Consider the following 13,095-nt stretch of genomic DNA (forward strand, 5'->3'; position numbering starts at 1 on the left):
TTGCATAAAACACAATGTCAGCTCCCTGGCCGTGCGCCGCCACAAGTGGTGGTCGGCCACCCAACTCACCGGAAAATTCAACTATTCTAAAAATTCTCAAAAATTTTAAAATGAAGATCTCTAAGAGTAGAACCAACTTTATACTTGTTGCCAAGTCCCATTTGGCCAAGAAAATCTCCAATTCTACTAAAACCCGCTAGAACCCTAGAAATAGGTGCATTTCAATTCGTTTTCTCTGGTGCTCCATTGCCCCCAAACTTGTTTGGAGTTTGTTTCTTGCCTCCAGAGGATGTCAAAGGTGGTAATAATTGAAGAGAAACACTTCAGAAATGGTGGCTTTCCCTCAAAGTTCCCTCACACCAACGGGTGCGATTATCACAAAATCGAGACTAATGTCTTCGATTCTTGGATGGATATGGAGGAGAGAGTGATGCTAAGTTGCTTCCAAGTGGTTCCTCGCCATAGCTCACCAAAATAACGTCGGAATTGGTGTCGGAAAAGCCTCGGGTGTACGGGTCTCTAATTGGGTCACAGGTTGGGTGTGGGGGCCCGGGTTGGGTGCTCCACACCTCCCTCCTTTCCTCTCATGTTTCCCTCATCTCATTGGTCTCTTTATCTCTTCCTTCTCCCCAATTGGGCAACCCCTTTTTCCCCCTACTTTCTGATTCCTTTTTTTCCCCTCCCTCAGCCTTCTAAAATTATGGAGCTTTTTCTTTAATCTTTTTATTTTTTTTTCTTCTTTTCCACGACAAGCTCCCAAAATTATGGAGCTTTCTAGATTCATAGCAAAATGACCATTCTGTCCTTACACTTATTCGTTTCTATTTCATTCGTTATAATTTCGTTTCACGAACGGTTTTCGCCCACACGCTCGTGAGATCGAACTCTATCCAAATATGCCAAGAAAATGATAATATATGCGAGGATAGGATACATTCTCGTATATTTCAATTTAGCCAACTAGGGCATTTTCATCATTTCACTTATCGACAAGGAAAAACTAATGTAGGTTATAAAAATTCCCAAAAATAAAACTTAAATGTTTCCTCAATTCAATTTTTCATAATCATAAATCGGTTTATTTTCGATTTTCCCCACATATTAATAATTATGAATATCTAATTCATATATTTAAATTTTCAGGGTATAACAAAATATGGAGAGTTTAGTTAACTAAATGTTCGGTGTGTATAAAACAACCATTATTTTTTAATGCCATAAAACACGTGCTAAAATATCATTGACCAAATCAAAAGATTGAATACTCATTAGTGAGTATATAAGGATTATCCCCTCTTACTTGCATCTATTCACCCTATCAATAAATATCGTACTTGTTAAAAGAAAACAACATTAAAACCCATAGCCCAAATAAAATAATCACTTTATTTGTCAATAAATACGTTTTTTCCTCTTCAACTAAGATCAAAATCACTTACCAAAATTTATCTCGCTAAGGTAGGCCTAGTTTGGTATTTTCTTTTCACCAAAAACTGCTTCACATTAAAGTTATGCAGTAAAAAAGTATTTGGTAAAATTAAAATATGCTGCTTATTTTAAAAGTAATGACCTCTAGACATCAACTTTTAAAAGCAGCCTATATGTTGCTTTTAAAAGCTGCTTTAATAAAAACTGGAGTTAGCCCTTTTTTTTAAGCCTTTAAACAATGACATTATTTATCCTTCTAGACACTGCTTTTACATTGTTTTTCATACTCACAACATTTTTAAAAATACAGTTTATCAAACGCTCAATTTTTTTTTATTTTACAGCTGATTATTCTTAAAGCACAACAAAATCAATTTATTAAAAAAACACGTAAACCCTAAACTGGCACTTTATCCTACAATCAGTGTTTTAAAAATCATCGTCTGGACCCTGCCAGTTAGGCGCTACGTTGTTGGCTACAGACACAATTAATCCTAGATGTTTAAAATTCTAGGATTTTATAAATTTTAAAAGTGGGAATTGATGAAAATGCCCTTAGAGGCGAGGATGTTGACTTTCGTTGACTAGCATATTGTGATATGTACAAAACATTCTTTTAGCATATCCTCGTAGTGCTCGTCATTACAAACATGTAGGCGGAATCGGAATCGAAGCTACGGTTAAAATTTTATGGAACTATGATCGTAAATGGCGTTTTAATAATTTCACATTTATGGGAGATAATTTGATTTTGTCTTTTGGCCTTAGGTTGTGTACCACATGGGGCCCATGGCCCATTCCTCCACCTCTCTCCCGTGTCCCCCATCTCTGGGGACAATCTCACTTTTTAAAAAAATAAAAAAATAAAAAAATAAAAAATTCCCTCACCTCACTTCCACCACTCATTGGCTAACAACTCATCTTTTTCCCTCTAACTTCTTAGCTTTCATCTTCATCCCTCTCAGACTCCCTCTCCCTCTAACTTTTCAACTATGATGACGTTTCACTTGACCAACACCACATCCTTGTTCCTCTTAAACCTTTCTCCAAACTCTCAGTCTCTTTCTTGTCCCTTCTACCTCCATTGGTATGGAGAAAGCAACAGTGCATAGTCACCTAACTAAGCCAACTCCAGCGAGATTTCTCAAGATTCCGACCAAGGTAAGCTTTGAAATTGATGGTAATCATCTTAGATCGCTGTTTTATACATGATTCTTATTTTATGTGAGAGAAATGTCGAAGTTTTAGTGCAGATCAGTTCGGGAGAAACTTTCTCCGTTTTCTTACGAGAGATCCAGCATTTTCGAACCGTTTCCTGGCCAACCTTGGCCACAGCATGACCTCACATTGGTATATTTCTCTTCCTGTCCTCTTAATCTTCATTTTGGTAGGAAGAGTGTGAAAAATAGTTGAGAAATCAAGCTATTAGAACCTTGTTTTGTTCTCCGGCGAGATTTCCAGAATCCGACGGTTGCAGTGGTAATCGATCAGAGAAAAATAAGAGAGAAAAAAGAAAAAAAAAAGGGTTTTAGGCCCAAAAACCAAGTATCCTTGCCCTAAATCTTTAGCTTGATTGGCCCAATCCTTTAGGCCATTATTCCAGCTGACCCAGTTCTAAATGAGCTTAGAATATTCTTTGTGTTGACTTTTTTAGAATTTTCTCGAAAACCCTCCCATGTTAATTTCGACATCCGGAGTCCATTTTTTATTTCCATTTAGTGAAATTCTAAATTTTTAACATAGTTGACCGCCGGGGTGTCTCGATTAACTTTTTAGGGTTGATCGTTGACTTTTTACAAAATTTACCGAGGACCCTCTTTAGCGTATTTCAACGCCCTGATTCCAAATCCGCACTCTGTTTTCTCCAATTTAATTGTCTTAGCGGAGTTTACTAATGGGTCCCAATATTATGCTTAGGTGCAATTACTATCGGAGACTCTAGCTTTCTAGCTTGAACAGATGTGACACCGCAAGTAACTGTGAGCGAGTCTTTGCTTTTAAATAGTATATATTTATTTAGTTTCCATTTATACATTGAAAAAGAATTTCCTACGCATGCCTATGGTTAGACTAATGTTTATAAGAATCATCGAAATGATGGAATTTACGAAATTATTATGAATCCTGCGGGATGCACATGTATGCGTACTATTATGGGACGCCTTAATTAAATTTATGGCTATGATGAATGTTATGTTGACTAGAATTATCGAATCATTGTGGCATGACTATATTTATCTTATTTGCTCATTGTTTGATGCACCGGTGTTAGTACTTGCCCGGGCCAGGACCAGTATTTCACATGTATGTGCACATCGCACCGTACGCTCACTTTGGATCCATTGTATGTGCCAGTCATGTCCTAGATTGCTATAGGCAATTAAAACTCGTATGTGTTGCACATAGCGACAGTCTTCACATAATTGTAGTACAAGAACGTATATTATTGTTACACCCAGTCCAGTTCATGTCAGAAAACCTCTGTATGAACTCGTATGTCAGCATGTGTCGATGAGCACTTGATATGATATGTTTGCTTATACGAGATTATGTGATTACAGACGTCATGTGCTTACTTATGAAATATCGTGCCATACTAAATTCTTGAGATTTTACAGGCTTCGGTAAGTACTTTCTTACTATACGTAGTATGCATATTTTGGAAACTATACTTATTTTATAGGAAGGGGTTATTATGTTTTCAAAAAGGTTTTTACAAAGCTTTATTTTAGGCCCACTCACCCTTGATTTTCACCCCTCTAGGTTTTAGTAGCTGAGCTTTCGTATCGGCGAGGATTCTTGGCAATCTAGGCATTAATGATTACCACCGATGGTATAACTCTCAATTTACTATACTGTAATTTACTTATGCTCTGATATCACGTGTGAAATGAGTTCATTCCCACTCACTAGCGCACTCTTATACTTAGGCACATTTTAGGTTTAAATTTATTCAATTTTTCCACATCACTACACTTTATGGCTTCGTCATCCTCTTGGTGTCGTCTAGCACAGCTCGATTCAGAGTCCAGGTGGACATACCGGGTCGAGGTGTGTTAGCATAAACTTGCCTAGGCGCCTGCCTAGGTCAAGACTCTCACGTAGACAGAAAATAAATAACTTTCCCTTTGCATTTTATTTTTTCAATAAATAGTAATAGACTTTTGGATACTTTTTGTTTTCTGAAGGAAATACGATATCATTAACTTGGAAAAGTTACATTGTTTCTCAATGAGAAGATCTAGAATAACACTCGGAGGCTCCTCAATCCAAACTAAACGTGTCCTGCTTGACACTGCTACCTTTGCCAAACAATGGGCAATACCATTATTATTCCTATCAATATAAATAAACTTCAAAGTAGTAAAAGAAATTGCATTATGTAAAACATCCCCCGGTAGCAAATCCATAGCCGAAGCCCAAATCAACACAAGATATTGATAATGGAAATTGCTTGGGAGGAGTCATTTTTTACTTAAACCTTTTGATAGCCAAGTTATTGAGCAAACTCCACTCCATGCATAATCGCTAGCAACTCAGCTTGGAGAGCCGAGGAAACAATGAGAAGAAAGCATGTCGTTGCTGCCATAAAAGCTCCTTGCGCGTCATAGATTACAACACTAGCCCCACCCACCTAAACCTGCAATTTAGTAGCTGTGTCCACATCACTCTCACCTAATTCTCGGAGACCACCCCAGGCATCGAACCACTTCCTCCCCTCTACCGAGTACGAGGCGTCTGTTGCTGAGCAGTAAGTATAATATATGTCGTAGCCTGGAATTCCTGTAACCATGCCACAGCACGTTGCGCCACAACCCCTAGGGCTTTTTGCTTCCCACTCCAAATTCGATCATTCCTCACATGCCAAAGATGCCAGACCACCATACAAATGAAGTCGAAATCAGAATGATTAGTTTGTAACAACAATAAAAACCATTCCTTGACCGATCCGCAAGGGACGGAATTAACTAGAAAGCTACATGGGGTTGCAAACCATGTAGCTCTAGTAAAATGACACTCCTTGAGAACATGCACCACCATCTCTGGTGCTCCATAATAGAAAACGCACGTCAAATCCGGTGGTACTCCTTTCTTAGACAATATTCCCCACTTTCGGTGGAACTTTGGCCTTCCATATAGCTTTCCATGAAGGAGTAAACGGATTACCTCCAGAAGCTGAAGAAGACGCACTTAGTGACGGTGGTTTAATAGAATCCCATGCAACCTAATAAATACTCTTGACTGTGAAAATACCCTGGTCATTATAATGCCAAATTAGTTTATCAGGTGGAAGCCGATAACTAATGGGCAAAGAACGAATATGCTCCATGTCTTCTTCCTAAAAAAAACTCAGTCAACTTAGCGTCACACCACGCTTTCATTTCTACATCAATGAGCTCATGAACCTTCATATTGTTACACCCATCCCTACTTATAAAAAAGAAAAAAAAAAAATATATATATATATATATATATATATATTTCTGCAATGATCCACAAAATATTATTGGAACTATCAATTTAGTCCCTAATTTTATTAACCAATCAGGATCTGAAAATAAAATTCTTTTCATCCTCAAACTGCCACGTGGCAGCACCCCAGCACTCATTACTTTTCTCTTTCTATCCCCTACCCCGTGACTTCCTCTTCTTCTTTCATCTCTCTCTCGAAACCTTCATATCTTTCCTTCTTTCATCGAGACATGCACGCAGCTGCACAATCGGCTCGAGGGAAGACACCACCATCATCAACAACCTCATTGTTCTTCGCAGCAACGGGAGAGAGAGAGATAAAGATCCAGCTGATTAAGAGAAACTTAAAGGCAGCGCAAGACCGACAGAAAAACATCGTGGACAAACATTCTAGGGATCGTGAGTATAAGGTTGGTGACTTTGTATTCTTGAAGTTGTCTCCCTAGAAGGGTGTTGTTCGTTTTGGTAAGCGAGGAAAGTTGACTCCTCAATACGTTGGTCTCTATAAGATTTCTGAGAAAATTGGTGCAGTTGCCTACATATTGGAGTTACCACCGGAGTTGTCATTGATTCACAACATTTTCCATGTTTCTATGCTTCGGAAATATGTATCAGATCCTTCTCATATCATTCAGCTAGAGCCGCTAGAGGTAAGTCAGGATGCTAGCTATGTCGAAGAACCAGTGGCTATACTTGATCGACAGGATAAAGTGTTGAGGAGCAAAGTTATTTTGTTGGTGAATGTGTTGTGGAGGAACCATGTTGTTGAGTAAGCGACGTGGGAAACAGAGGATCTAATGAGGAGTCAGTATCCGTTTTTATTTGGTTGAGGTTGTAAATCTCAGGGACCTAATTTTTTTTATAAGGGATGTAGATTGTTACACCCACCCCTACTTATAAAAAAAATTATATATATATATATATATTTATGTAATTATCCCTAAAATATTATTGGAACTATCAATTTAGTCCCTAATTTTATTACCCAATCAGGATCTGAAAATAAGATTATTTTCATCCTCAAATTGCCAAGTGGCAGCACCCCAGCACTCCCTACTTTTCTCTTCTATCCCCTACCCCATGACTTCTTTTCCTTCTTTCATGTCTCTCTATGCAATCTCTCTCTCTCGAAACCCTCATCTCTCTCCCTCTTTCATTGAGACACACACGCAGTTGCACAATCGGCTCAAGGTAAGAGACCACCATCATCAACAACCTCGTCCTTCTATCTCTCTCTCTCTCGCGTCGCTGCGAGGAACGACAAAACCTAAAAAAACAAGCTTCGACAAGATTTTCTTATTTCTCTAGTTAGGTAAGCCTCAAGTTCCCTATATTCGTTCTAGATTGATGCGTGGATGTGTTTTAATGGGTATTATCTCATTATTGTTGAGGTTTTAGAACGAGATCAACTCGGGTGAAGGCACACCCATCTTCGGCAAGTCGTGGGTGTCGAGGGGTTTTTCGATCACCTCCGCCGTTATATGGCAAATGGAAGGAATAAACTCACTTTTCTTGCCTTGTGCTTCAATTTGATACCTAGATTGAGGTCTAGGGTGTACGTTTGCTATCGGCCAAAGCTGTAGAAGCTCTGGCATTCTCCTCCAATCACACCAAGCCTCTCAGGTCATTTCCAAGACTCTCGGGCCTTAGGCCCGTGGTGAACCCAGCCCAAAACCCTTTTCCTTTTATTTTTAATTTATTTTTTCTTAAACTTAAAGGCTCTTGGGCCATATTATTTAGGGCCTTAGGCCCGTGCATTTTAGAACCCCAAAAACCCTTATCTAGGCCAGGCATTAAACCTGGGTCTGTGTGTTTAGAACCCAGAAATTTATGGCCCTAAGGCCAATTAGAACTTGGGCTTTCAACCCCCTTCCCTAAACCCAATTTTCTAAACCTTTATAACCCAGGCCATTTAACCCATTAACCTTAAATCTAAACCGACCCTTAGGGCCCAATAGGCCCAACCCTAAAACCCTAAACCTGGTCCAACCCTAAGGCCAGACCCGTTTGACCTAGTTGACCGTTGACTTTGACCCATTGACTCTGATCTTAACTCGATCAATGGTCAGCATTAACTTTGACTTTGACCGTTAACTTTGACCGGTCAACGGTCAACGTTGACTTCTAAGGTTGACTTTTTGGGATTTCGTCTGAGACCTCTCCTAGGCTAATTTTGACGTCCTGGAACCGTTTTTGAAGTCCTTTTTCCCAAATTCAATCGTTGGAATAGAGTTTGACTAAAGATACCCTTTATGTGAATAGGTGAAATTGTTAACGGTGATTTCGTTATTCCTTTTTGGTACAACTTTGCACCATCGGTGTACGGTGAGTGGACCCTTTCTAAAAATGCATGTTTTATAGTAGAAATGCATACATGAAAAGCATGATTTAATGATTACGTTTTATGAGATAACGTGCTTATTGAGGTAATTTTGAATTATTGCTATTTTTCCTATAATCCGTGTTCTTATAGAATATTTGATGGATGATGATATGATATTTAAAACATGTTTCGAACACCTCTTTATAGTATAGATGATGGATGACTTTATGCTATGAAGTTGCTTTTCAATATATGTATGTTCAATGGTTTTGTACTTACCTAGTGGTCATTTCCACTACGGGACGTAGGGATAGATTCTGGTCTGTCTCGGGCGACGATTTGGTGTTGGCATAGGGCTTGGAGTGTGTTTCCTCTGGCTATTTAGCATAGGGATGGGGAGCCGGCATGGGGCTTGGAGTGTATTTTCCTCTGACTGTCTGCTCAGAGATAGGGAGCCGGCATGGGGCCTGGGGGTTATCGGACAATTCACTAGTGATTATTATATATACAAGTTATGATTTGAGACATTGCACGATATGTTAGGTTTCGAAAAACCTATGTTTGTCATTATATATGTGTTTTCATAAAACCTGGAGGTTAGTATGTTGATAACTGTTTTATTACACACACACACACACACACACACACATATATATATATATATATATATATATCAACTTGGTCCACTCATGCTTGTTTTGCGCCCCCTTTAGGACCTTATAACGAGGAATACAATCTAAGCTACGACGAATTTCCCTACCAGTGATTCAGTGTTATACATTATCTGCTTCGGCACCTATTGTAATAACACTTCTCTATCATAAATTCCGCTTGTACTTAGTATTAGACGTATGTTCTGAACATTATGTGTGTTATCGTAATTTTATTAATTAGCAGTTGAACTTTAGTTTTGTGTTATTAGTTCCTATTGCTTGTTTTAGCATATTTTCCAGCATTTGCTTAAATTAAATGGCTTTCGTCACCCTTCGGGTGTCGGCCAGCATGTGACCATCCCCAATCAGCCATCTTGAGCCCTTCTCCAACACCATTCTAGCTTTGAGTATGCTAGACGAACAATAGGAAGAAGATGAGGGAACCAGGGCGTCCCAAAAGGAAGTATCGGGGAAATACTTAGCCTTAAATAGCCTGGCCATTAAGGACTTTGGATATTGGACAATTCGCCAACCTTGTTTTGCCAGTGCTGCCAAATTAAAGGCATAAAGGTTCTGGAACCCCATACCACCTTTCGGTTTAGCAATGCATAACTTATCCCATGATTTTTAATGAACACTTATTATATGCTTGTTCCTCATGTTTTCAATATGTTCTAGTAATTATATATTGGTTTTAAATATAAGTAGACATTTATTTATATGATATATAATAAATTTAAATAGAATTAGAAAAAACCACCTAGACCCCTAGGTGTGGGGCCCTTGCGCTACCTAATTATTGCCTAGTAACTTTTAGAAACTTTCCCATAAACGATAATATTTTTTAACCTCAGGTAAATATCCCATAAAATATGTAGTCTTTGAGACTAATAAATACCTATACACAAGTAGGAGCCTATTGTGCGTGAAGTTAAGAAAAAAGGGCCTTCAGAAGAAACCCTAGTCGCCGATCTCTTGCCTTGATTTTGGTATCGGCAACAATCCTATTTTAAATCTTCTTTTTGTTGCCAGTTGTGATCATTCTCTCACTCTGTTGATGGTAGTCTATGTAGTTAGGATCGCTCCCTCACTTTGTCAAGGAGATGTTTTATGATTACGGTTGTGATCCTCAGTTTCTGTTCAACCTCATGCCCTAGACCCACATCTGTTGTATACACAAATCGCACTAGCACTATCAAAATTTTGCCGAATTTTTTAATGAAGTTGGCAACATATTCGTACTAAGGCTAACTGATCCCCAACAAGTGGTTTGTTAGGTTGTGCAGCTCCAACAACTGCGTTACATTTATTGAAAGTAGGCCATTTGATCTCAATCGAAACATATTATATATAAGTTTGTTGCCACAATACTAGTTCCAAAACGATCTGAACCAGGTATGAATTACATTCACATTTTTTTAGTTACCGCTTGTTTTAGAATGTGTAGAAACTTTGTTTCCTTTCTCGTGAGTGCATAATTTGCTTGTAGTGCTTTTGTTAGATACACTACAAAAAAATTATTAAAAGTCCAAGTTCGTTTTAAAAAATGGATTTTACAACTTATAAGCAGTTCTAAGTAATTGAAAGTTGTGGATTACCAACCGTGATCAAGGTCTTTCTCTTTAACCAACGTACTTCACCCCTGAGCTCAAACCCTTTCCCATTTCCTTTAGTTTATATTAGATCAACTTTTCTTTTGGCGGTATACTTTTTTGGTCTACCTAACATCACCCTACAAAAAAAATATCCTTTTGACACCCTGCAGGAATTATCATTATTCACCATTACTTGGTCTTCATTTTTCCTCCTTTCCGTTGTTTGCTCAAAACGCACCCTACCGAATTCTCATTAATCCGCAAATGATTCCTTACTTTTTTCACGTTGTTTTTTGGACAGATTCTAGAACTGGGACAGGACATTCCCATTGACTTTCACAATGGTAGTACTTACAGGTTCTCCACCAACGTTGTTGTTGCCAACGAAACTACTGACCTTTCCGTCGAAAAACAAATCAACATTATGCTGGGAAGGAACAAACAATGGCTCACATACTAATCAAAGTAACCCTAATTCCACACCTGCTGCTAAGGTTCATGCCAAGGTCTTTCCCAAAGGCAATGTTATCGTTGCCTCCAAAGAAGACGATGACAAAACTGACGCACCAGCTGCCCCTACTAAGAAAATGCCACAACATCCGAACATGGAATCAGCAAAGTACGATGGGGTTTATGACATGTTTCGTGGACGATTGGACGAGAGTGGTTTTGTTTTCCAACAAAACTTTGCAATTAGATCGTATGAGTTAGGTCCTGATGGCAAAGCAACCATGACTTGCTTGATGGAGCGTTTACAGGTTTTCGATTTCTTATCTTTGTCAAGAGAGAGCATATACAGGTATACTGTCACTTTGAAGTAAACTAATGCTTAACTGTGATGTTCTTCATGGCTTTTGTATGTCTAATAGGAAACATCAGTTCAGCACTGTAGGAGTATTGGGCTCCTTGTTGGTGATTTTGGTTCATCACTAGAGATGAGCAAAAGGGGCCAAGTGTGGGTGGTCCGGAAGTTACAGGCTATAGTGGATAAATATCCTTCTTGGTAAACCAATATACTAAAACCCATTAAATTCTGATACATATATTATTGTGCAGTTTTACGTCTCCAGGATTTTGGGAAAGTTGAAGGAAATTCGCTGAAATAATGAATTCACAAATTCCATTGTTTTGATCGATATGTCGTAACATAATTTTTTGCTATGTTTGAAGGGCTGATGTTATTCAAGTAGATAGCTGGAGTGGGGCATCAGGGAACAATGGTATGTTCCGGGATTGGATCTTTCGTGATTACATAACTGGAGAAATATTAATGCGAGCAACGGGGTTAGAATCCACACTAGCTAAGATTTTCAAATTGTAATACTGTCTTTAATTAGTCCTTTGTTATCCAATATGTTCAGTAATGGTCTTTTGAGCTGATGGCTGAGGTTTCTTGTTTTTCTCTATTTGGCAGTCTTTATGTGCTGATGAACATAAAGACAAGGAAAGTTGGTAGACTTACTGAAGAGATCAAACAAGAATTTAAACCTTATTTCGTGGACTCCGATCCTCTCATTGACATCAATAGCACCAAACTAGGACGATTGAACGTTGATGGTAGAGATTATGTTCAAACAGGTTTAGCAGTAAGTATCTTATGCATATATATGATATGGAGAGGGTGAAATATTATTTGCTTGTTCCTGAAGCAATTAACTGACATATACTGGTCTTCTTCAAATTGCATTGCAGCCGCCTAGTTGGAGCGATTTAGATATCAATCAGCATGTGAGCCATGCAAAATACATAGACTGGGTTCTGGAGGTGAAGCTTTTTGCAAGGCTGCTTCTTTACTTTTCAATATTTCAAACAAAAAAAAAAACTCTCTTCTAATTGGAAATTTTGTTATCAGAGCATTCCTATCCTAACCTTGGAGAGCCATGAGCTTTCCTCTATGACTTTGGAGTTTCGAAGAGAGTGTAGGAGGGACAGCGTTCTGCAATCCCTCAGGAGTACTGCAGTTGCTAGAGACGGAATAGATGACTCGAGTACTTATAACAAAGGGGTAGAGTTTGATCACTTGCTTCGTCTTGAAGCCGGGTCTGAAATTTTCAGGGCAAAGACTGTTTGGAGGCCAAAATAATTTTGAGCACGCATAATATTCAGCAACAAAAGCATATGTTCTTGTTTCCTTATATATGTAACTCTTTTCTAAATGTACTACGTTTATCCAATGTTTCTATTTTGAAATAACCAGAGCATATGTTGGAATACATCGAAATTTATGAGGAAATACTCATTTGATCCATAGGATCCATGTGTTATACTGTAAATGGTGAATAAGATAAAGGGTGCTTTAGATTTAGCCCTTTACAACTAATGAACTCTAGATATAAATCCACCTATATTAAAACATCTAAATAAACCCAAATTTTGAATTTTGATGCCATGTGAGATAAAAGATGTCCATACATTTAAATTTATTTACAAAACCATGCCACCAACATTAATATGGCTATTACGGTTTTTTTTGTAGACTTTTAATTTATTGTCTTTTGTTTGTCAACAACATTCAATTAGTTTAAGTTTTTTTTGCTTTTAATTAAAAAAAATGGAAGTTCTTTTCTTCTTTTATGTGAAATCGCCTAATCCAAATCTAATTAGTTCAATATACATTCTCTCA

The 13,095-nt window shown here is 38.1% G+C and overlaps 1 protein-coding gene across 2 annotated transcripts; it reads left to right on the forward strand.

The window, feature by feature from the left end:
• The first annotated feature begins 10,411 nt into the window (after positions 1-10,411).
• On the forward strand, positions 10,412-12,720 carry LOC126583057 (palmitoyl-acyl carrier protein thioesterase, chloroplastic-like). Of its 2 annotated transcripts, none has more exons than XM_050247355.1 (6): positions 10,412-11,230; positions 11,342-11,475; positions 11,643-11,789; positions 11,887-12,058; positions 12,165-12,236; positions 12,325-12,720. In XM_050247355.1, the coding sequence occupies exons 1-6, from the start codon at positions 10,814-10,816 to the stop codon at positions 12,553-12,555; spliced, it is 1,173 nt and encodes a 390-aa protein (XP_050103312.1). In that variant the 5' UTR covers positions 10,412-10,813; the 3' UTR covers positions 12,556-12,720. The 2 variants fall into 2 exon arrangements, with proteins under 2 accessions (XP_050103312.1, XP_050103313.1); XM_050247356.1 differs by having other exon boundaries at positions 10,414-11,230; positions 11,643-11,756.
• Positions 12,721-13,095: the final 375 nt, after the last annotated feature.

Source organism: Malus sylvestris, chromosome 9, assembly GCF_916048215.2.
Source record: "Malus sylvestris chromosome 9, drMalSylv7.2, whole genome shotgun sequence".
NCBI classification, from domain to species: domain Eukaryota; kingdom Viridiplantae; phylum Streptophyta; class Magnoliopsida; order Rosales; family Rosaceae; genus Malus; species Malus sylvestris.